This window comes from Falco cherrug, chromosome 3 (assembly GCF_023634085.1).
Source record: "Falco cherrug isolate bFalChe1 chromosome 3, bFalChe1.pri, whole genome shotgun sequence".
In the NCBI taxonomy this organism is placed as follows: Eukaryota; Metazoa; Chordata; class Aves; order Falconiformes; family Falconidae; genus Falco; species Falco cherrug.
The window spans coordinates 70,262,653-70,287,267 of record NC_073699.1 but is presented as its reverse complement, the minus strand read 5'-3'; the positions used below and the strand labels follow the sequence as shown (position 1 = coordinate 70,287,267).

At 35.1% G+C, this 24,615-nt stretch overlaps 1 protein-coding gene across 8 annotated transcripts in view; it reads right to left on the bottom strand.

Annotated features, from left to right (window-relative positions):
- Positions 1 to 24,615, bottom strand: part of ZNF236 (zinc finger protein 236) — a 93,006-nt gene that overhangs the window by 24,058 nt on the left and 44,333 nt on the right. For 7 of the 8 annotated variants that reach the window (XR_008731288.1, XM_055704370.1, XM_055704374.1 and 4 more), the window contains exons 13-27: positions 22,545 to 22,689; positions 19,355 to 19,615; positions 18,852 to 19,102; positions 18,057 to 18,158; positions 13,148 to 13,302; positions 11,899 to 12,005; positions 11,646 to 11,797; positions 11,321 to 11,530; positions 10,550 to 10,829; positions 10,004 to 10,107; positions 5,593 to 5,958; positions 3,541 to 3,686; positions 2,100 to 2,331; positions 1,483 to 1,662; positions 61 to 213 (exon numbers count right to left, since the gene is read on the bottom strand). Coding sequence is in view for 7 of the 8 variants with exons in the window: in XM_055704370.1 (XP_055560345.1) it covers positions 61 to 213; positions 1,483 to 1,662; positions 2,100 to 2,331; positions 3,541 to 3,686; positions 5,593 to 5,958; positions 10,004 to 10,107; positions 10,550 to 10,829; positions 11,321 to 11,530; positions 11,646 to 11,797; positions 11,899 to 12,005; positions 13,148 to 13,302; positions 18,057 to 18,158; positions 18,852 to 19,102; positions 19,355 to 19,615; positions 22,545 to 22,689 (2,844 nt within the window). In the remaining variant the exon portion in view is untranslated. The remainder of the gene's footprint in view (positions 1 to 60; positions 214 to 1,482; positions 1,663 to 2,099; positions 2,332 to 3,540; positions 3,687 to 5,592; positions 5,959 to 10,003; positions 10,108 to 10,549; positions 10,830 to 11,320; positions 11,531 to 11,645; positions 11,798 to 11,898; positions 12,006 to 13,147; positions 13,303 to 18,056; positions 18,159 to 18,851; positions 19,103 to 19,354; positions 19,616 to 22,544; positions 22,690 to 24,615) is intronic. The other variant, XM_055704371.1, reaches the window with a different exon arrangement.

The window sequence follows — 24,615 nt, the reverse complement described above, 5'->3', positions numbered from 1 at the left end:
TATTAAAATTTAAATATTTATTTTTTATTATTTTTAATTAGAAAATCACTGTATGCATACCTGCAGCATTTAGTGAAGTGCCCTGAGAAAGAAGCTGGTCATTGCTTATGGTCAACGTAGCACCTGTAGTCTGACTGTTGATGGTTGGCGCTGTCAGCCTTAAGCCACTATTCAGATCGCTGCTTCCAGAATTATGCTGAATAAGATCTTGACCTAAATAGAAATTAATCCTGTTATAACTGGAAATGTCTCAACGTTATTCTGCTACTGTACTTAGAACTATAAACAAGTGATCCTAAAATAACAGAAGTAGAAAATACAACCAAACCACAAAATAAATTTCTACAGATGCAGATTTTTATGCAGAGGTTCGACAAGTTTTTTATACAGATGTGATTATGCATGTCTAGATACTAACAAGTAGAGAATATCTGTATTAATATTAGAAAAATATGGATCTTACTTATCTAGATTCAAGGCACCAACTTCATGAAACTATAAAAAACTAGCAACCTAATGGCTAATGGTTAAATTGTAATTTTTTCAATCCACTGTATGGATAACGAAGTGCATTGAACGTGCTCTTTCGTAAAAACACAACTTCACATGGTGATAATTTTGTGGAACGGTTAATAAGCATAGAACAACCAGAAACAGAAAGCACATTCTCTCAGTTGTTGGACATCTATACTCCATTTTTCTTAGATGAGTGAACATCCATTAACAAGCAGAAAAACATAGGTGGGAGACCCTGACACCTTCACACAGACATCATTGTCATGACATTTAAAATAACTAAACAGTGTTACAGAAAATGGAAAAAGAGAACAGAAAAAGAGAAAAGGAAAAGAAAGAAAAAAGAAAGAAAAGAGGAAAGCACTAAATATTATACTGAATTTATTAAAGAAACATCACGATACAAAATACAAACGGTCTTGGGGGGAAATAGAAAGATATGTATAGTATATATAGGATCAGCCTCTTAGACATAGTAAAAAAGTCAGTCTAAATTTATTCAGGAAGACCTAAACTATTAACTACATATTACAGAGATTGAATAGTACACCTCAAAGAGTGATCAAAACATCTATTAGAACATTGGTCCACAGGCATTTAAAGAAAACTAGATGAAACAAACTCATCCCCAATACCTGTCCTGCTTCTTCCCATCCCAGTGCTACCCAGGAGTTGCACTGCTTCAAGTGAGGTGCAGCAAAGAAATAAGAACTGGTTATATGGGCTTTGTCACAGAGATAATCTGTTGACCCAAGGCTGTGAATAACATAGGAATCAATCTAACATATGTCCTCAAAGCAAATATATTTGGTTTTCAAAAGATTTGGGGGTATCCTTTAAAGCTGATGAATATAAAAAACACCTCACAGGAAAGCTGTGGACTGTGAAATTATCCTCAAATGCTACTTCATAGCTACCTTATAAAATGGAGATCTGGTACCATTAAAGATCATTAAAATTACCAACCAGATATGGTAAGAGTGATTTCTTGAGGACTTCCTGACGAGCTTGTAGTAGTAGAACCCGAAGCATGAGCTAGAACTTGACTCAAACTGGAATTATTTATGGTCAACATTATCTCATGTTGTCCATTTGAAGATGATACCATACCCTGTGAAGTCATGACTTGAGAGATGTCCTGCGCGCCTAAATGTAAGTGGGTAGAACAAAAAAATTTCCATTAAGATCCTTTCTTTATAATACAACACAACAGTAAGATGCAACTTTTTAAAGCAATTAATATATTATTTTCTGAACTACTATAAAAAATGTAGCCAAGATTAGAGTACAAGTTCTAACATCTTAAGAATAAATTGGTTTTGTATGCAATTTATTCCTCTGTAGGCTAATGACTATAAACATTCTTCAATATTTTCATTATATACTCCAACTTCTGAAAAAATTATATTCAAAACCAGTTAACACAAAGTTGGAAAACTTGCTGAAGCTGCTCATACGAAAACCAGTATGTTTATTTTATTAAATGAGGTATTTAGCAGGAGTGAGGGTAGTGGGATTTTCTCACTGTGGTAATACCATAACTAAGAAATTCAAAGCACAATAAAACTGTCGACGCTGCTTACCACTAGCGTTGGTTGTCAGCACAGACTCTTGCTCAGATAGGGATCCTATCGTCATGTTAGCAGATGATGTTACTGTGGGCTGCAACGACAGGCCTGATATAGGCTGAATAACCACATTAGCTGGCACTGCATTTTCCGTTGCCTGGAGGGAAGGATTCTGCGGAGCCATATTGGGATCTCCAGTTAGCTGCTGAGCAAGTAAATTACTCTGCTGTAGAATACTTGGATCGATCTGAAAAGCAAGTTTTCAATCTGAATTTAACAAATACAGGTTAAGTCAATATTCTTAACATAGACCTGGAATTCATATTTATTGCATACAGAGTCTATATAATATGTAAACTTTATAATCAACCATTTTAAACTTAGATTTATTTTTCAAGTGTCTGTATATAGCCAGTCTTGAAAGTCACTACGTAAACAGCTTCACCTGTGGTTTCTTCCCTCCCTCCCCTCAGCAAAATGTTTGGGGAATCGTGATCATAGTCACATATAAGCGTGCTGGGCACCGGGTACCCACACTGTCTGTACTGTCTTATTGCTGCATGTAACTCTAACCACTGCCTTCAGGTCTTTGAAAGTGAAAAGGCATGGAGCAGAGAGAAAACTGGTATCAGAAATTATCTATTTTTTCTGCTCCTAGGGCTCATTAAGGTCCCAATTCACAGTCAAACAGATGTTCTTGATAGTTTAAGATAGGCATTTTACTCTCAGGGATATTCGGAGATCGGGAGAAACAAAAATAAAATACAGTTTTCTTTGTTTTACACTGAAAACTTCTTGAGTAGAGACTCTGAGCAACCTAATATAACACTGTCTCTTCCCTGACCTTGAGGTTGCACCTGGCGACCTCCAGTGCAACCTCCAACCGCTATGATTCTGTGAAACTGATCAAACACAACCAAGTTTATGAAAATCATTCTTTCACATAATTTAAAATATAAATTTTTAAATGTAATCACCTCATCTTTTCCTGTCATTCATTTTATAAGCTCAACAGGAATTTAAATCATTATTCTAAATATTAAAAGCTTGCTAAATGATGCAAGTGCGTTATGCTAAGCAAAAGAACTTTTCGTGCAATAACTTGGGTGGGTTGGTTTGTTTCGGGGGGGGGGGGGAGCCTAAAATGCTTTTGAAGTGAAAAGACAAAATGTAATTAAAAGAAAAAAAAAAAAAAGATTTTAAAGCAATCTGCCAAAATCCCAGAGGGGTGAAAAAAACCTGAAAAAACTGAAAAACAAAGAAACCAAACCAGAAAAAAACCCACTGCAGCTATTCTAGAAGTCTTCTAACATAGCACAACTGATACATTATGGTATTGCAGCACGCCTTGTTCAACTCAAAGGAACTCTTCCAGAATTAGGTATGCTCCTTAAACTTCCTTCAGCCCTCAAAGTGACTCTATAAAATTAAAAGCAAGCAACTCCGAGCAACCTACCTGTAATGTTATGTTGTTAATACTGGTGGCATCTATTCCAGAAATTTGAACATTTTGTCCAACCAGATTAGCAGCAAGTTGTAACTGTATTCCTTCAAGAGTGGCCAAGCTACCATCTGTCAAGGACACAGTTAAGTCACCTCCAGCTACCAAAGAAAACAGTTATATTATAATGTTTTTCTTTATCATTACTGACTGCCTCTTTCAGATTATTTAATTTATAAAAATAATCAAATACAAAAGCTATACACACACACATTTATGCCAAGAAAAATAATTTGAAGTAGATGATTGCCTATCTTAAAGCTTCATAAATGCTATGTAATTTAGAGATTGTTATTATTTAAGCATCAGCTAGCATGTTACAAAAGAACCACCACTCCAGAGTAGCTTTGGAAACCTGGAGAAATTGATATAAATTTCCTTGGAGAGTGTGCCATGCCTACATAAAAGTAGCCCTCACACGTGATATGTACCTTCTGACTCTGAACATGAAAGCTCCTGCCACATTTTTGTACAGCACAAACACTGTTCGAGGTGTCAAAGGTCATCCTATGTACTCATGTGAATGGAAATAAAGGTACATTAGCGTATGCAATCTGAAACCTTCAGAACTTAGAAAACTCCTAATGTCAAAAGTTGAACAGACCAAGACACCTTGTGTTTGACACACCTTTTTCTCCAAACATTCTCAGTATGACCAACCAGTTTCCTCTGGCTGATGTTTTAAAGCTATCTATCTTTCCCTCTACAAAATCCTTTAGTATAAGTCTGCTTTACAACGCACCCAAGAAATACCTGCTCTGAGCAAAATTCGCATCACTAATTTCAATTTAAGAAGGTTCCTGCCTCTTTCTAGGACATCTAAACATGCTAAAGACTCCTTTTCATTGAGTTTACTCAAAAAACCAACCAAACATCAGATAGCTTTTAATCACGAACTTATCACTTCACTGTGCCTGTCAAAATTTACTAGTATCTTCTGAACAATGGTTTTGGGCAACAGTTTAGGTCAAATGAGATAAACTGGAAAGGCTACAGTTAATGAGACTGATACATTACTGTGAATTGGTAAGCATACTTTCAGAATCACAGATATGTACTGAAAGAAGCGCCAAAGCAGCACAGAAAATCAAAGTCTTACTTTCAGAAGTGACAGACAGACAGTCCAAGGCCCACAACTTAAGCAGTACATTTAACAGTACCAGGGAACATTTTCAGACACCTGAACACTGTTCTGCTCTTAAAACTGTCCCTGTTCCAACTTCACCAGAGGCCAGCTAGCACTTACACAAACAATTCCTGAAAGCAATTTAGAAGTTGCGAGGATCGTCCTCAAAAGGTCATTTTCTTGCAGCATGAAGCTTGTTGGGTATTCTGTGCCAGCTGGCCTTGGAGTCAAAGAATGGTCTATGGCACATTTAATGTTCTAATACAGCTGTAGCCACTGTCAATCAGTAAGACTTCATATCCTAGACATTTATTTTTTAACATACATGCCTACAGTAGTAGGTTTTTTTGCATCCCTAAAGATTTTTCTTCTTTTGTTTTTTGGGAGTGTGTGTTTTCTTCTTTTTATTTTGGACTTTTAACTACACATGTACAGCATATCACTTAATCTTCATTATTCATGCAAATAACTAATGTAGATAAACTTTTCTTTGCTCTATAATCTAATGCTTGAATACAAAATAAATCTTAAGGATTCGAAAGCTTACAGAATAATTGTTTTGCTTCTCTCATTTTAAGGAAAGGCAACGGAGTATTACCAAAAAGAACACAAGTACTCCAGCTACTTGTTATTTTCTTCCTTTCTGCAGTGTAACACCACAGCAGAACTGAAGAGATCTTTTAAGTGAACTGCATGTATTTTCCCTTTCATTCTTAAATAAATACAGTTCTATTTATGTCACCACTGTGCATTGAATCATGAATTCAGCACAACTCTTACCTGTTTGGAAGTAGTGTTTGGCATAATTTTCTGAACTCTAATAGAAAGCAAAGTTCAGTACTTGATCTCAACACCACCACCAAAAAGTCATCCATTTTTACCTGACACTGAAGCAGGCAGGATAGCCTGGCCCACAAGTCCTTGTTGAAGTAAATTTTGATCAAACTGACTCGTCAAAACAGAGTTATTCATGATGAAAACATTCGGGTCTGTAGAGGATGAATTAAGAAGACTGACTGGTTGTAATCCCTCAGCTGAAGTACGGGAGACAGGTTTCCTAACCTTCTTTGTCTCTGGTTTATAATGACACTGTATGTGGGTTTTTCTGCGCCCTGAAGTACGAAATCGTAAATCACAGTGTGGACATTTAAAGGGTTTTGCTCCTGTATGCAGACGCATGTGGACTTTTAGACTCCCTTTTGTAGAAAAAGAATTACTGCATACATGACAACTGAAGAGCTTCTGGCCTGGAAAAGTTTCAAAAACAGAATAGTAAGTGATAGAACCTCTAAAAATCAACAGCATTGTACCAACAATTCAAAAAAATACAGATTCTAAACTAATGCGAACAGAATAAATCTGAAATAGCTAGACTTTTTCTTTATAATTTTGGCTGATTTTCTAAAGAATTAAGGATCTCAGTGAAGGGTGTCTTAATTTTCTCACATTTCTAAAACTTGATGTGCTGGTTAAAACTTTCATGCAGAATCTTAATTTGGTCACATTGATGTCTCTGTCCTCCACATCATCTCACCTTCCTGACTAATCAAGTTGTTTCAACTACACAGCCCATAAAATTGCAGAATTAGAAGTTTCATCTTGACCTCTTCAGCATTTGGCTTCTCCTTACCTAGTCACTAATTCCTTTTTTTTTTTTAATTTCCTTTTTAATTCCAGCAGCATTATTCTTCTGTTTCAGCCTTTACCTCAATACTGACTAGTATTAATGGATTACAAGTAGAAAACAAATAAAATTTATAAGTGACATAATATTGTAAAACAGAGTATCAAAAACCTCAAAGTAATCTAGAGGTCCAAAAATTTGGTCTAGACAGTCCTCTTTCTTTTCTCTCCTTTCAGATTCCGTAATATTTGAAAAAAATCCTTGGTCTCAACTAGAATTTTTAAAGTACTACAAATAACAACAGTTAACTATGGAGTTTATTTCATTTAACCATATGCACAATTGTACAATTCACAAAAAGCACAATGTAAACATCTGGCAGAAAAGATGCCACTGCATCTGAAAATCTACTAGAGCTCCTGAAATTCGCAGGTCTTCCAGCACAATATTCCTTCCTAGCTAAACAAGGGAAAGAAATCAATGTATTTTACATAGCTGCCTTACCAAAGAATAAAATCAAGGCTTCTCTATTGCTGTGACAGAAAAATAATTAAAAAAAAAAAAAGTAGTAAATATGACTATGCTATCCTTTTTACCTGGCAAACCATTAGATCAACCCCAAAACAAAGCTGACGACTTCCACATCAGAACACACTATTATATTCCAGTGATGTTAGTCATTTATAGTTGGTAAAGAAGTCATAAAACCAATGTGTGCCTATGATTCCTGCTAATGAGTTCTAGTTTCCATTTACACAGAAGTGTCTCTCATCAAATTCCTGAATTACAATTCAACCTGTTTCCGATTACAGATTTAAGATTACAGAACCCTAACATTGTTGTCACTTTTTGTTCAACAAAACTAAGTAAACCTCTTACAATGTTCTGTTTCAAATAATAGAGAGAAGCCCAAGAATAACATGAGCCAGTCCGACAATGGGGATCTGGACTGAAGCAAAGCTGTCTACCACATTCAGAGTACCACAAAGAAAACCATCGGACAGTCTTTCCCACTAAAAAAAAAACAAACCAAAAACCATCGGGAGAAAGGAGGGAGAGAGAGAGGGGGAAGTTAAAATAAAAAATAAGCAGGGAAGAAAACACTGAACATCTGAAGTCCTGTTTAAACAGAACATTAAAATATTCAATCAGACTATGATGTGACTCTTGGGCTTCTTGTATAATTTTTTGTATAGTATTTTATTTTTAAAATAATTTCTATAACAAAAATTATATGCACGTATAGTATATATTATATACATACAAATTATATTAAAATTATACAATATATAGAAATGTATAATAAGAATAAAAATAAAATAATATAAAATAATTTGTATAATAATAGTAATAATAATAAAAAAATATGTTCTGGATGAACCAGAACATAAAGCTATCCATGGACAGGGAGGTAGTGGCCACAAGAGAAACCTGGAGGGAAGATGATCACGAATCGGGATGAGGAATCATACAGGAATGGCAAATGCCAAATTGTCATCGCTTCTATGCATACTACTGGCTACCCAAGTTAAATGTTAACAAGACCTGTCATATATACAGGAAATTAGAAAAGCAACAAAATGCGTGACTTCATTTATCCCACTGTATGCTGTATCAGGATACAGAAACTAAGCGTTCAGCTCTGAAAAACTTCCAGCCCAACTGCTGGTCTGAAAAGTGGTGATACAATAGAAGCTCCAGTAAAACCCCAAACTAATTCTTTGCATCAATGTTTTTTTGCAGATAAAGTCAGGCAGATTCCTATCCAGGCAACTTTCTTTTACAGATGAAGAGCAGAGTAGCTTTTCAAACTCAATTGTTGTTAGGGAAGTTCCAGACAATCACACTAATAGTTTTTTTTATTGTTCAGTTAAATAAGCACGGCTCATCATATAACCAACGAATGACTAGCTGTAGGTGTTGCCCAGAGATTAAAAAACAGCCCTCTGAAAAGGGATCCAAGCTCAAATGCAGAAGCTACACACCACTTAAACTTCATGATCATCCAACACGAGCTGTCCCAATTACAACGCAGAATGGAAAAAACCCCATAGTTTCAAATTAATTGTAACACAGGAATGTTGATGTAGCATTTGTAGAGAAAATTACACTTCACAAATCTGTCAGAGGTCTTTGAAGGAGGCCAGATTTTCACTAACAAGACTGTGTCTGGACTTTTGGAGTTTTACAGTTTTTTTAGAAAAAGGATCTCAGAAAACACTGCTGTCACAGGATGAAAGGGCAGAGTCCTTTCATAAATTAAAGAAAAATAGTTCTGAGGCTAAAACCAAAAAGTAGGACTACATGGACAATTTTCACAAGGCTGGAAGTCGACAAGAGAGTTCTTTAAGCACTTGAGTGAGGACTCAAGCTGGTCAAACTTGCACTATAAATAACATGAAAGAGAGAATGAAAAACAGCTTGGAAGAATCTGTTACGGATATGAAAACAATAATTTACAAAGTTATGTTTTGTATTATTAAAACGTTTGTAAAAATCAGCAAAAGCTTGAAAAAAGGAAAAAGGGGAAAAAATTCTTATTATTTCTCAAACAAAAGAACTAGTGGGCTTAGGAACAAAATCATCAGATGGCATGCTGAAAACCAGATTTGAATCAATGATCTTATTACTACTGGATGTACTGGACCATTTGTTTTCAGCCAGTTTTTCTGGGTTCAGAAAGCAATTGGCTAAAACTAATGTAAAATATTCCATTAAAGGCAGTGAGCAAAAAGATACAATCTCTAGTTCAGAGTCCCAGAACTTGCAGACTGCTTGAACCTAGAGGACCATAATCAAATCCTGCTTTGCTCTTTTCATTACCCTTAGCACCTGCTACTGTCTGAGACAAGTTACTAAATTTACACAGGGATTTGGTGTAACACACAAGAGTAGTATTTCTTACTAAACAGTAGAAAGTATAAATACACTAAATATAAGCTTTTTTTTTTGCATTTTTGAAAAAAGCTTATAATGCACCTCAGCAAAACTGTAGCCAGTTTTAGAAATCAATTAGTTTAGGGCTGGGTTTATTACAGAAGGTCGATGGTAAGAAGAAAACTAGCATGAGAGAGATACATATAAAGTTTTTTAATTTACACAGAATTGGTATTTAAAAATACTGCTATTAAAATCAGACCTCTTTCAGGGATACAAAGAAAATGACTATAAAAATCTAAATATTACAGAAATTAGGTTTATATTCAACTTGCATGATTAAAATACCTGAATGCTTGAATCTTCTGTACTCTTATTTTTCAATCAACTTCGCAGCACAAACTAATGTTTATCTTTTTTTTTCTTTAACTTAATTCTATAAAATCCTCCAACTCCACCTGTCTCATTCAGGAAAATCATTCTACCCTTGAAATGCTACAGCAGGTTTGAAATTAAAATATTATAGATATAGACATAGTTTTTCCCATGAGCTACGACTATGACTTTAGGCTTTATAAGCCTAAATACAGAAGGCTGTAATGATATGGTTTATTCAAAATATGGTAATGTGATTCATCTGATGATGCTGTAAGTACCAAATTTCACCTAGCACTTTCATTCATAACGCCATTCTTCAGATCATAATGAAACATACCATTCCTTGCAAAACCTTTAGTTAAAACAGTCAGTTTGAACTTAGTTTGAACTAAGACATTCAAAATCTTACTGACCTGTGTGCGTTTTAACATGGCAATCCAGAGTGGATTTTACAGTGAAACTCTTTCCACATTCTTCACACTTATACGGCTTCTCTCCAGTATGGATACGAACATGCCTAAGAATTCCAGAATACATGTATATGTGAAGTTCTACTTTTATGTCAGTATGTAGAAATATTTATTTTGTATCTTACTGATTTTAGAATAATTGAGTACTTGTATTAAATTAAGCAGAACTAGTAAAGAAGACAATTTAAGCATTTGCCTTTTTTTCAAACTGGTTTTTATATGCAAGTCCTACAGGAAGAAAAATATAATTTATTCTAAAACTTCATAATAATAAATATAATACCACAGGGAAAGAAATATGAAAAGGCTGGTTTAGTCACATTCAGGATATCTAATATTTTGACACATTTTTAAACTGTTCTGAAAAATAAAAAATGTATGTAAATATGAGTCAAACTTTAGCTTAGACATAAAAAAATTATACGAAACTCTTACTGCTAAGTTTCTGGTGAACAATTTAGAAAATTGCAAAATTTTCACATTCCTTACCTGACTAAATCACTGGGTTTTTTAAAGCTTTTGGGGCAATAACTACAACAGTTGGCATATTTGGGCTCCGCTTCCAGTTCTGCTTGCTTATCTTTGATCTCGCTAATTCTGTCTTTCTCCGCAGCAGACTGGACAAGAACTTTTTCTGAGACAGTGGCACTTTCTCGAGGCCTAATCTTTGCCAGTTCTGCTGTTTCTTCTTCTGTAAAAGTTATGACACCAGGACGAGATTTCCTGGAAGTTCTTTCAGAGTTTTCATCATCATCTTCAACACATGCAACTATTAAAAAAAAACACCAAAAACTATTACATATGTCTGTTTATTTTAAATAATCTGTCAGCTGAAATCACAAAAATAGAAGGGTTTATTATTAAACCCATGGCCACTACCTCACATGCTTGGATTTAAATCTCTTTCAGAGGTCTAACTACTCATGTCTGCAATCCTTTTAAATAAAGCTGTATTTATAATTATTATTTTTACAATCATTAAATACAGATAAAAGTAATTTAGGACAAAAAATGTTCTATTTTAGTGACACACTAACTATGTAACATACAATACCTTTAATATACTGGACAGGCTCCTGAAAAACTGATTTCTTTAAACAATTTAGATAACAGAGCAATTTCAGCAGCTCTGGACATCAGACATCATGCATGCTGGAAGGCTAATTTATAACATTACTCTTACAGCATTCATGTAATCCACTGAAACATCTGTACTTGCTATGTTGTAATGACTAGAAGAGTAAAAACGAAATAATTTACCTCCCCCTCCTGTTTCAGTAGCTGCTGCTACAGCTGAGACTGCCTGATGTTTTTTCATATGTTTTTTGCAGTGAACAGTTGTTCGAAAGCTTTCATCACAGAATGGGCACTTGTAAGGCTTCATGCTCATGTGAGTTGCCATGTGCCTGGTAAGGCTGCCATTAGTTGTGAAGGAGGTATTGCAAATGCTACAGCTGAATGCTTTAACTCCTTAAAGTAACAGAAACAAATAAGTAGCATGCCATTTGTTTAAATTGACTTACACAAGACATTTATGAAACCCAAGCATGAGTTAAGCTAATATTGAACTGGTATACTCTATTACCTGTATGAGTCTTCTCATGTGACTTAAGAACTCCTGAGGAAACAAAGCCACGGCCACAGAGTTGGCATTTATAAGGTTTCTCACCAGTATGTGATCGTATGTGCTGTTTCAAATGGCTGGATTTCTTAAAACCCTTGTTGCAATATTCACATCTATTAGAAGAAAATGGTTTTCATTAGTTGCATATAATTACTAGCTGTTAGCTGTAAAAGATTCAGGAAGTTCTGTGACAGAACCTAAAAGTATAACCAACCTATACGAACGTCTGCTTTGATCTTCATTATCCTCAAGAAAATGAGGCCGCTGGGTATGCAATTCAAGTTCTTCTTGTGATGACTGATCTTGTATCAAGCGAGTAGTCTAGAAATCAAAGTCTCAAGTAAATTTCAATAACACAGTACTGAAATAGTCACACAAATAGGCAAGAAAAAGATTACAGCATTTCTAGACAACACAAGTAATCAATTTTATCATTTCATATATTTTTGACCAGAAATTAAGAGTGCAATTGATACCTCACTCCTTCATAGTGAGAAAGAAAGCAGCAAAGTGTGCACCTGCTGAATCAGAATAAGCAGACAACGTGCTGCACTTCCACCTCCCTGTGAATCTAGACAAAAACATGTGAGTCTTGTATATTTTGTTGGTGTTTGAAGGGTTAAAGTTAATACTAAAGCAGCCATTTTAAACAGTATGGGCCCCACACTGAGTAGCAAGATGCAATGTTGCCAACAGACTTCACTACTTCTTGAACAGCTTTTTCCTCTAACCAAAAACAACCACAGAAAAATCCTTGAGAATGACAACATGTTTTAAGATTTGAAGAGAAGAAAACTCCAAAGCCTGTATGCTGAAATCACTCAAACTCTTCCAGATCCTAAAACCCACCTCAGTTCTCTGACCGACACTGGCCCTTTGCAAACAAGCATGAAGGGACAATAATGATGCAGGTCATCATGGTAAACACATTACTACAGATAGTCTTCATTCTAGGTACTGCTACCATCATAAGAAGTTATATTTAAACTTTATTTTTAGCAATTAAACTCTTTTACAAATTTAACCAGATGAGAACCACAAAACCACATCATACATTACAATATGCAAGCTCCATGAATCATCACTACATGTTTGTGATGTTATTTTTACTGCTTAATTATATCTATATCCATAGAAATTAAAGACTTAGGACAGAATACAGTGCAATAATGTAGAAGTGTTTTATAACATTAGGTCCTTTTCTTTGTTTTAGACTTAATCCAACTGTATAGCATTAGATCCTTTTTCAAGCATCAAAAAGTACAACTTTTTTTTAGAAACATGTGGCCAGGTCACTTATCCTCCACTCACCTTTTTATTTTCCAGTTGTTAAACACAAGCAATCTAGAAAGAAATCATGAACCTTTTCCGACTGCTCAGTTTATCTAATCATCAATGAAATAGTTCAAAGAAACTCATCACTGAACACAGAACAATGAATTTTGCCTTCTGGCAGTACTTACTACATTAATAGTGTCTGTATTTGGAACCTGAAGAATTGCAGATGGTGGATGGTAACTGGTTGAAAGAGCCTGAGATTCAAGTGTGCTTGAATCCTGCAGTTGTTGTACAGCTGGAAATTGAGACTGTTGATTGTAGCTGTCATTCACAGTAAAACCTGCCAGAAATTAAACAGTCACAAACCTAGAAAATACATGGAATTGGACTCTGAATAACACCACACCTTTTTTGAAGACTACCTTTGAAAGAGTTTAAGCGGTATTACCATACAACAATACTCATTTTATACTCTTCACTGTTGAGTGTCAAAATACACAAATGTTTCTGGCATCTATGTAATATGCATAATAGGGTTACTTACCATGAGCTGGAATTCTATTGGAAAATCTCCTCCACAGAAAAACACTGCTTGAAGTTTCTTCAAAGTGCCAAAATTACCTTAGAGCCATTGAAATTTTGAATTTCTTGTACGTAAGCATGCATGTGTCAAACAGGTTGACCCATCTCCCTTTATCCACGTTGGTACCACGCTCCCTTAACTACACTGGAAGCCGATCACAAGGATGCAAAGCTCAGTGGGGAGGATGGCGGGTGAGTGGAGGAGATGACCCAATAGGAGAACTCCAGTTTCTGATAAAGTAACCCCATTTTCTCCTACTTTGGATCTCCTCCACATATTCCCACTCTTTAGATAATAGTAAAGTAGAGCCTCTCAAAGGCAAACTGCAAAGTAAAAAATAAACATTTTTATTCACATTTCCAGTATGAAGACCTAGATTTGTTTTTCAGTTTTGTTGTTCTGAAATATCAGATCTTAATCACCTCCTTTTCTAAATGAATGAATGAAATGACAGTATCAATGATTCAGAGCCAGGGAAGTACAGCTCAGATTGCAGGGGTTTTCAATGCTATCAGAGATGCCCTTTTATCAACCCCTCTAAGCCTTCTAATATATAAAAAAAATAATCAATGTTATGTGGAAAAAAATGAAACCACAAGTACCAGTAATTAAATTAAGGGCAGCAATTTTACTATTTCTGTGCAGTTTGCCTTTAGTGGACAAAAAGGGTGAAGATTATGAAAACAGGGTAGAAACAAACCCGTGTCAGATGATCACAGCATCAAAGGCCAAAAAGCAATGCTTAAAGAACGTTCAGAATTACAGTGTATCAAAAACTGTGATATGTTAAGTTTAAGCAGAAATTTTCCCAAAAGACACTTTTCACAGCAGAATACTGTTATCAATAGAAGAAAAAAACCTATTTGTATGCTATTGCTTACACCATAGAGCAAAAACTAATACATGTAAACAAATTTTGAAAGCATTGTCAGATTGTAACTTCTCACCAAACCTAATGCTGCAATTTGTATATTATTCTCTCTCCTAGAACTACCAAGATTAAAAGAAAAAAAAATTCAATAAGCTGAACCTTGCACCTCAATAACTCTTTTATTGAAATGACAAAATAAAAAAAAAGTAGCCTGAAGAACAGCAATGCAAAGCTCTACGGTGATAAGAGGGCTGCTAATTTCTATTTTCAAATTCATTTTAAAAGCACCTTTATGGAAAAACTGGTATTCCCACTACACTTGATGAGAACACACCAAAAACAAGCCTCAAGAAACTGAAGCAAAAGCAATGCCACTTCCATGCCCTACAAAAAAACCAAAAAAAAACCCCAAAAAAACCCAACGGAACTATGAAATGTACAAAGAAACAGCTATCTAAAAAAACCTGCAACTTTTTTTGAAACTGTAAGTATTTTTTACTAGGTAAGAAAGATAAAAGAATTTACCATACCATGACACACTTCATAGTGTTTTAATAAAAGTAATTATTGACATCCTGAAAAATTTCCCAGGACCAAGCAACAAAACACTCAGGAAGAAGAGTTCTGAATTTAGAGGTATTTGGGGACCAACTGAAGGAAGAAATACTACTCCTGAAAGTAGTTCTGGAATAGATACAAATCAATGCTGTACAAGAACATACATGATGTGTCCCCATTTTGCTCAATACCCTAGTATGAAGGACAATTTCCACTCAAAACTTTAAAAAGATTTAACAATTCTGAGCATGTTAAAGGCATTTGCTATCACCATACTATTTCTACAGAACAGCGTTACAAACAAAAACAAACCAAGCACCAAACCCCAGATGTTCAGTCTGAGAGACAAATAAATTTCAGAACCTTTTTTTCTGCTCTCGTTGTCATCATTAGAAATTGTTTCCCAGAAGCTTTTGCTTAATCTTCAAAGAACAAGAGTATCCTAAACTCTGTACAATAAGGGGAGCCTCATACTACAAAGTCCTCTAAACTTGGATTTTGTGTTATTGCAGTACAAATTTTTTCTTGGCATTATGACACCACCCAACCTATTCTCTTCTACATTAACAAAACATACTGAAAAAACAGAATATGCTAGAAGTCAGTTTACTAGTGGAAAGATATATGTCTTGCATATGAGAATGAGAAAACAACAGTAGGATAGTTCATAGCAAATACAGTATTTTAGTTGAGGCACAACTTGAATTCTTTACTGATCATCTGAATTCTAACATTACAAACATATCTACGCGCACATGTGCATCTCAGTGCAGGTCAGTGACTAACAAACGTTCTGCAGGTTTGCTTCCTAGGTAACTTTTGGACTAGCTGAACAGTATTGACTAGAATCAATGTGTAAATAGTTACTGAAAGAATCAGAATTCCAAGTCCTAAGATTGCTCATCAACTACTCAGGAAAACAAAACAGCAGTCTGGTGGCAAGTGTGTATTTGTATGGACTACAGAATAACAGTATTCGAACTTCTGTAGTTTTTCAAATCATTCTCCTATCACCACTAATTGAGTTATTAACATTCAACCATGCTTACAGGGAGACTTAAAGGAAGAAAAGGTGATAATCTATATGAAAACACATTTGGCGACAGAAGATATTCAATAATCCAAAGACATTTTCTCATAAAGATCCATCTGGCTGTTCTGACCTCACTAAGAAGTCTTCAAATGAAGATGCCTGAATATGTAAACTACAAAGAACACAAGTGCTTTTTCTCAGTCTTCAAAACTAGCTCAAATAAATAACAGATCATGATACACCCTCATAAGATCTGCACTTCTTTACAAGCCTGAACGTATTAAGAAGAAAATCTATCTGAAACCAGAAGTTCTGTAGAAGCATTACAAACAGAGAAAGAATAAACAAAGTACTGACAGGTCTGTGCAGACCTAGAGATCGGCCTCATCTGTCTGGAATGCAAAGATTTTCTTTTTTCTTTAAAAAAAGAGAAAAAAATCAAAAACCCACCAAAGATTTTTTTAAAACTCCTACATCGTTTTATTAATAAACACTGAGCCAAAATATTTTAACAAGAATACAGCCTACAGATATCAAAGATAAAAAAAGACATGTTTTAAGCTTGAATATTCTGCCTAGCTGATAGGAAAAAGAAATTAGGAGCATGAAGCACAGATGCAGACATAGGGAGAGGGTCGACCAATTTAACGCATGCATCCGCGCAAATGCTTACCTACCTGAAATTCAAAAATTTTGAAGGGCTCCAGGATCTTCAAGGAAACTTCAAAGATTTGGGAATCTGTGGATGAGATTCCAAGTAGAATAGGAGAGATCTTATACAAATGAGACTTAAAAAAAGCCCAAAAAAACCACACCACAAACGTTCCGATTCTCTGTACCAATTTTATAAATGTACCGATGATCAGCCTAGGTTTCTGATGATGGAAGAATTGCTTCGTGAGATCTAGAAGAGTCTCCCCCTTCCTCAAGAAATCACTTAGTAGTCAATATTTATTTAATGGAGAAGATACAGTTACAAAGAAACTGAAGTCTAAATGAGATAACAAAACAAGGTTTATGTATTGGATTTTCAAATTCAAACAAAAACCACCGACACTCTTGAAAGTAACACAGAGTGAAAGGCTGCACTTTTTCTCTCTAGTCTATTTTCATTCATTTGGAAACAGGTAACCAATGAAAATAATCCATAGGGTTTTAACAGAACCTGGTTCAGTCTTGTTTAATAAAGGTGGAGACTGTAAATTTCTTTTCAGTTACACACAAAGCAGCACAACCTACAGAATTAAAACCTGCAACAAATTATACTACTTCTTCATAGTGTCATGCAACTTAGCACAGTCAATCACACTTTTACTGCTGCTATATAATTAAACAGGGAATGAAATGAAGAACAGAGAAGTTTAAGCAGATGGAAATACCAATTACTGGTTACAAGTTATATAAATATGAAGTTATTTCCTGGAGTCTGAAACAAGGAGGAAGACATCAACTCGTCAGCCAGTGAGGTATCCTTCCCAACCAATGAAAACCCCTTGAACATACCCACCTTCCCTGCCCACCCCAAAAAACCCCACCAAACCAAAACCAAACTAGCTGTTTCATATCAAGCAACAACTCAAGAAATTCAGCTGTGAAAAGCAAATGAACACAGTCATTACTTCATTCTCTGCAGGCTACATAAGCCTCACACATATTTCTCAGTATTTAGAGGGAGGAAGGGTTCCAAATGTTTACAATTTCTTGATTTGTTACTTACATAGCTTTATAAAAAACAAAAGGGGGCAAACTGTGTAAACTGTCTACTGCAACAGCGATTTCAAACACAAACAAGGAAAGAATATGAAATGCCTGACCATAAACCCCATAATGACTACACATCAGCTCATAAAAGCAAAATCTATTCATATTTAAGTACTCAAAATATTCTACCAAATAAGAGTTTCAAAACAGTAATTTAAGAACAAGTTTTTGCAAGTTCTCTGCATTGCAGTTACTTTGACTGTGGATGCTCACTTCTGAAATGCTTTATGATAACTATGCTGTAAAGCCAGATTTATAAAAATCACTTTAAAAACCTTTATTACTAACCTTGTGACAAGCCCTGTTGATCAAATGACTGCTGTGTTATAGCTGCTTGTTCAAATTGAGTGATGTTCTCCTGTAAAGCATGCTGGGATGTCACAAACCTATCTGAAAAGGGGAAAGAAAGAGGAGGAAGAAAAGGAACAAACAAGAAGAGAAAAAAATATCAAGAAAAGATGATGTAATTAACTGGATAATTCAGTTGTTCCCAAAACCCCACATTTTACAGTCATCTAAATTTTTACTGCACTAAAAATAAATAAAAAACTATTAGCTGAATAGGTATTTAAATCTTTGCTATTTTTATGTAGGCTATACTCCTCTGTAATACTTGCTAACTCATTACACTACGAAAAAGAGCAAATAAGGAAAACTAAAATACTCTGTTCCACTATTACTGATAGAATAAGTACATGAAATATGTTGCATCCTCCCACCTCAAAACACAGGTATTACTTCTTAAGCAGACTACATAGCTGTGCTTTTTATTAATAATAGAGGTGCTGTGGTAAAGTTTTGTGCACATAGTATTATTTTTCTGTGTATTTGCTTAGTAGATTTTATTGATACAACTAAATGGCACAAACCTTAATCAATCATTTTATATTTTTAACAGTAAACTAAACACCAATGAATGAAAAAAAAAGTACAATACACAATTAGTTAGCTTTTACTCCATGTGTTTTTCTAGTTGTTTACTTGCATTATCTTGAAACTCAAATCATTGACATGTGTAAAGAAGTTATTTGAGAGCCTGCAAACTTAGCTCATTATAAACCTTACCATACTTCAAACACTCACCCTCATCTTGCTCTAAAGGCTGATCAGCCAATTGTTGCTCTAGTGCTGTTTCTTCTGGGCCTACTACTGGCTGCTGGTCTAACTCTAAAATAGCCTGCTGATCTGTTGCAACAGCTTCTGACTGCTGTAGCTCATCACTTTCAATCTCCACTTGCATCTGTGTAGAAACATGAATGCTCTGCTGATCTACTGTAGAATCATCTATTGAAGCAGACTGCTGATGCTGCTGAAGTTGCTGTGCAAGTTCATATCTGCAATGGAAGGTAAGGCCTTTTTATGGCTTCTGTTAGACAATTATACTAACCATTTGCATAAACAATTTTTCACTTTACTATACATCATAACTTACTGCATGCTTTCAGAGCAACCTAAGTGTTTGCTACCTATAAACATCCTTATTCAATTATGAGCATTTGCTACACAGCAAAGCTGCCTTTCCAAGTATCTTTAAGAAAGGGTTACTGAAATACATTGAAGGATTCATGTAAAAATTGTAAACATACCTATGAGTCTTCATGTGTTTTTTACAGTTTAGTGATGTTTTGAATGTTTTCTGACAATACGGACACATATATGGTCGAAGGTCATTATGGATCCCCATATGTCGCCTTAGGCTACCACCAGTAGTAAAGGCCCCGTTGCATATAAGACACTTAAAAGCTTTCAATCCAGTGTGTGTTCTAATATGTGCCTTCAGAACTCCAGCTGACACAAAACCTCTTCCACACTGTGAGCACTTAAATGGCTTTTCACCAGTATGTGACCTTTTTAAGAGAAAGCAGAAGGTAAAGTAGATTTAACAGTGTGATTTACGAAGTTATTAAATGACTATATTTTAAAATTAGCAAAATAAACCAAACTAAGGTGACTGCTATACGGAAGGAAATGGCCTCAGTTAAGAATATCCAAAATGTAAAGCTTTAAATAATCTGCATGTCATCGCTGGCAGGGCTAGAAGCAATATAGTCTTGACAGTCTTAGTTATGTTCTACAGTCCAATCTCCTTTAATGATCATATTTTGCCTCAATTAAAACATCTGGGTTGAATTTTTCCATGCCAGATAACATACCAGTTCTTCAGACTACTGTAGTATCATTCACATGTCTTTTCCTCAATTCAGCTAAAACAATGTTCAGAAAAGTTTAGAGAAAAATATATGGTCCTCCTCATAGAATATCCTACTGCTACCACATTTAATAATGAAACTTTCAGGAAGAGAACTGTGTCCATCCTGAATACCCCCTAAACGAGGCACAGTACAACTAGTCTTGCAGACTGCTATATGAAAACAATATTCAAGTGGGGAAACTCTCTCACCTATACTATCAATGTGTCCCACTCACTATATCTTTCCTTTCAGAGGTGCTGGAGGACGTCCCCTTTATGACTACATCGAGATATAAAACAGACTGAAGGTCAGGTTAGGAAATGGAGTGCAACAAAAATTTTAAAGGCTACGACTGTAGCATCCCAGGACTGAGAACCAAGAGGAAGGCCATGTAAATGCTAGGAAACAGAAGATAAAGGAAGCAGGGTTTAATATAATTGAGAAAAGTTAGGGATGTCTTAGGATTTACAGTAGCCTTGACCACCACATCAGACGCCATACTAAAGTAGTATGACATAACATGATGACTGTTTTGCTACCAATATATGTGTATGGAAGTCAGTGGTAGGGTACACCAACCCTTTCTTGGTGTGCCTGTGGGAGAATCTGACACATTATCCAGTCAGAGCTCTATTGAATATACCTGTAATACAAATTTCCCTCTGTTTCAGAGAGGGAAACAAGCTTTCTAAGCAGTGATCAGCACCATTCCGTGAAGACAGACTGACCACCTAAGTGTCAAGTTTAGTAGTTTAGGTATAGCAATGCCATTTTACGAAGAACAAACATGGAAAAAGAAGTTTCTAATTCCTCCACAAAACCCCTAATAAAGCCAAGCTAACCCTCACTCAGTACTCAACGTACACGAATACCACCTGCAAACATCAATCAGAAAGAAGCACAGTGGCAAGCAGTTGGTACTTTGCATTTTCAGTATGGCAGAAGAAAAAGAAAGATGCACATAATAAGAGGCTTTTAAAGCTAGTTTATACTGAGGCTGGAGTAAATGTATACCCAACAGCAGACTGAATTCAAGCACAGGCATTTGAAGAACAGAACTTTCAAACTCAAAACGTATTCTGACCAAAATAAAAAAAAATATTAGAAAATAATTGAGTATTCAGCGCATGTAAACCAATTGTTTAAGTCACAAGCTGTTCATGTTCTGTGTGATTAAAACACTTAATTATCAAAGAATCTTGACAGAACTTGAAAAAAGAAAAATTAACTAGGTAAATCAGTCAACTACATTTCTCTAACACAAAGAAAAAATTAAAAACTATGAATATAAATAAAACTGTAAACTACATAAATGCTTCAGTAAAATATGCATAAATTTAGCTTATCGTTAGGCCCTCTTTAGGCAGACAATGTCCTCATTAGTGGCAACTAACATTTTAATGGTAACTAGTCATTGACCGCTACTGAAACTGAGACGTGTGAAAAAATTAAAATCAAACTATTTCAATGAAGGACTTTGAAGGTGGTAACGATGCAAACCAGCAACACTTACTATTTAAAATTATTTTGATTTAAATGAGTCCAGCTTGATCATGTCTACAAAAGACATTGAGAAATCTTGACAGGATATTACAAAAGGAAAAGATAAGACATTGCAAGGCTACCCCCATCCTGTTAAGACAGCATATAGAAACCAAGAACTGTTTCAAGCCAGCCTGAGAACCTACTACTACAGAACTTGTAAGGAGAACATGAGGAACTCGTCATGATTTCAATTAGAGAAAGTGAGAAAGCAGTACAGAGCTTACATTGCAGAAACAAGCATACTGCCACCTGCTTGTACGGAATCTTTCCTTAGATCCTAGTAATCATCTTCAGGTTTTGGGTTTTTTTCGTATTTTCTCCTCCACTTATTCATACTTTATAAATCAGTGAGCAATATTTGTTAACTAAACATCAAAGCTTACTGCCTATAAAAGTACAACCCAACCTAACTTTGAAGCTACTCTTTCATTTGAAAACAATTTGGATTAGTTACCTCCGACTGGTTCCCCTCCAACCTAAATTCTTCTGTGACTCCATGACCTCGTGGTTGTAAGAAACACCCACTATATGGAACCTGAACTGAACTCCAAGCAACAAAATGATCCTCCCAAGAAGATTTACTCAACATTTACTCCCAAGAACTCCTTACTCAATCAGAGTAACTCCAAGTTCTTTTAAGTTTAGTAAACAGAAAACAGCACACAGAATAAAAAGCTAATTTCCTTCTTCAAAAATAGGAGTTACACACAAAGCAGATGACCTGGAATATGCAATTACAAAATTTAAACAAGAATGCACATGCAATGCTTGCTATTATTTATATATAGTTTAGGAAAAAAAAGAGGCTGAATGTTAATACTGCTAAACTACACACTAAATACAAGCACTTACACTACTAGGACTGCACATAGGTATGAGTTAGTCCAAAGCCTCCTCCAACTTAACCAGAAAAATCAGTTATCACCAGTTCACTACTTAAGAAATAGTAAAATATCAAGTCTTTTCAGTGAATACTATATAAATCTCATGATTTTCCATAGATTTGTTATTACATACATTTCCTTTCTTTTTATTTTACCTGATGTGTTGTTTAAGATGACAAGATTTTTTATAGGCTCGATGGCAATAAAAACATTTGTATGGTCTGTCTGCATCATTCACAAAATTATTGTTAAAATAATTTTGGAAGAACTGGCTATTCCTTGGGATTGGCTGGATAAGACCTGCACACATAAACACACACACACAAAAAGGAAAAATTAGTTCGTAAAGTTATTCCAAAGTTGCAGTAGTCTGAAGAGCTACTATTTGGAAAAAAAAGTGACCAAACTTTTAGTATATGAGAATATAAAGAAAATGTGCATGTTGACAGCACTTATTTAAAACTATGCATGCATCTGTTTAGCATTATATATATTATATTGCACATTCTATCCATTTTAGTGATAGCTCTTCTTTTATCCATAGGTCCACCCCATCACATTAAGACTCATTTATGTCCTAAATAAGCATTAACTTTAAAAAAATACTCTAATCAAATAATATTTTTCTCTCCCAATTGCTACCTTAACCAAATGACATCTAATCAATGTACCCCAGATATATAACTCAACAAATATTTAAAACTCAATTTGTGAAAAGTACAAAACATGATGATATGCACGTGCCTTTAAAGACATGCATTTGCCTTTGACTGGCTAATCAGTCTTGCTAATTCTCTGCATATCTTCAAAAATTTATAGGGAAAACCACACCAAAAGCCCAAACCAACTTATTTAAACAAATGCTCTTTATACACTGGTCCCTGAAGTCAGTCAAGTGTCATTTTGGAAAACTTGGTTAAAAGTTCCTGCTACTAAAGGTCCAACTGCTAATGCAGGAGTACGCTGTCTCAGAAGCGGCCAACAGAATGGTATCATCCCAAACACTGTGACAGAATGGGAACAGCAGCAGAGTTCTCAAGTAAACAAACTCATCCTCATTCACACATCTGTGAAGTCAAAAGCACTCATCACAATACTAGTAACATAAGGCTGAGTGATGAAAAGTTTCAACAAATATGCAAAAGATCCCTTCATGGTCCTAAATGTTCACACAGAAGCCTTGTACGCCATCTTTTCCTTCTTCAGACTGCTTCATCTAGCTGATATGTTTCATATTCAGAAAGGAAAGCCCAAAGGGTCTCTGCTGACTTCCAAATGAAATTGAAAAGAGCAGAAGACAAGGAGAGGGAATTCTCTCAATTTTGAGAGCAGATGGCAACAATGAGAAAAGAACAAGTTTCTTGTGTCAGACTTGAAAAAGTATATTGTATATACATGTATGTTATATACATATATTTATAAATCCATATATGCCAAAACTTCCTTCATCTTCCCAACTCGCTCAGTTGGTCTAGGAAAAACATTTTTTCTTCAAAAAAAACCCAAACCAAAAACCACAATGCAACCAAAAACCCCAAAATCCCAAACCAAACCAAACACCCCACCAAAATGAAACCTACAACCCTACTTTCTCAATTCCTTCTCTCATTCATCTGCTATTGTAATTAGTAGTAGTGTACAGATGACAAGTCTTCCAATTACAAGAGAAGGAATTTCGTATGACAAGTATTTGCTCCCAATTATTTTTGATCAAACAAAAACATAGTAATTCAGTTAATTAATGAATGACAGATGAGTAACTTGTGAGCATATCCCAGGTTACAATGGTTCTGGTCTGCAGAAGCACTACAGAAATTCCTAACAACATACTTAAGAGAACAGAATCAACAGAAATTCCTAATAAAACACTTCCAAACTATTTACTCAACCTGTTCAACTCTGATAAATCAAACATTTCTCCAGACTGTTAGAACAGTTAAAAGTGGCTCTACACTGGATATAGCAAGTCAGTAAATAGTTCTGAGTGGAAACATTCTAGAAAAACGGTATTTTCTCCCATTGGTTCCATCTTTGTAACGACAGCACACACACAAAAAGTTAGAACAAATTTTTTTTGCATTTCCTAGTCAATAAATACTATCAACTAATGCAATAAAATGAAACAAACTGTTACAGGTAAAGAACAGTTTGTAGACTACTTAAATAGTTTTAGAATAATTCAGACTTTTTTAAAAAAGCAAAATGTATCTCAACTTGTTTTATTTT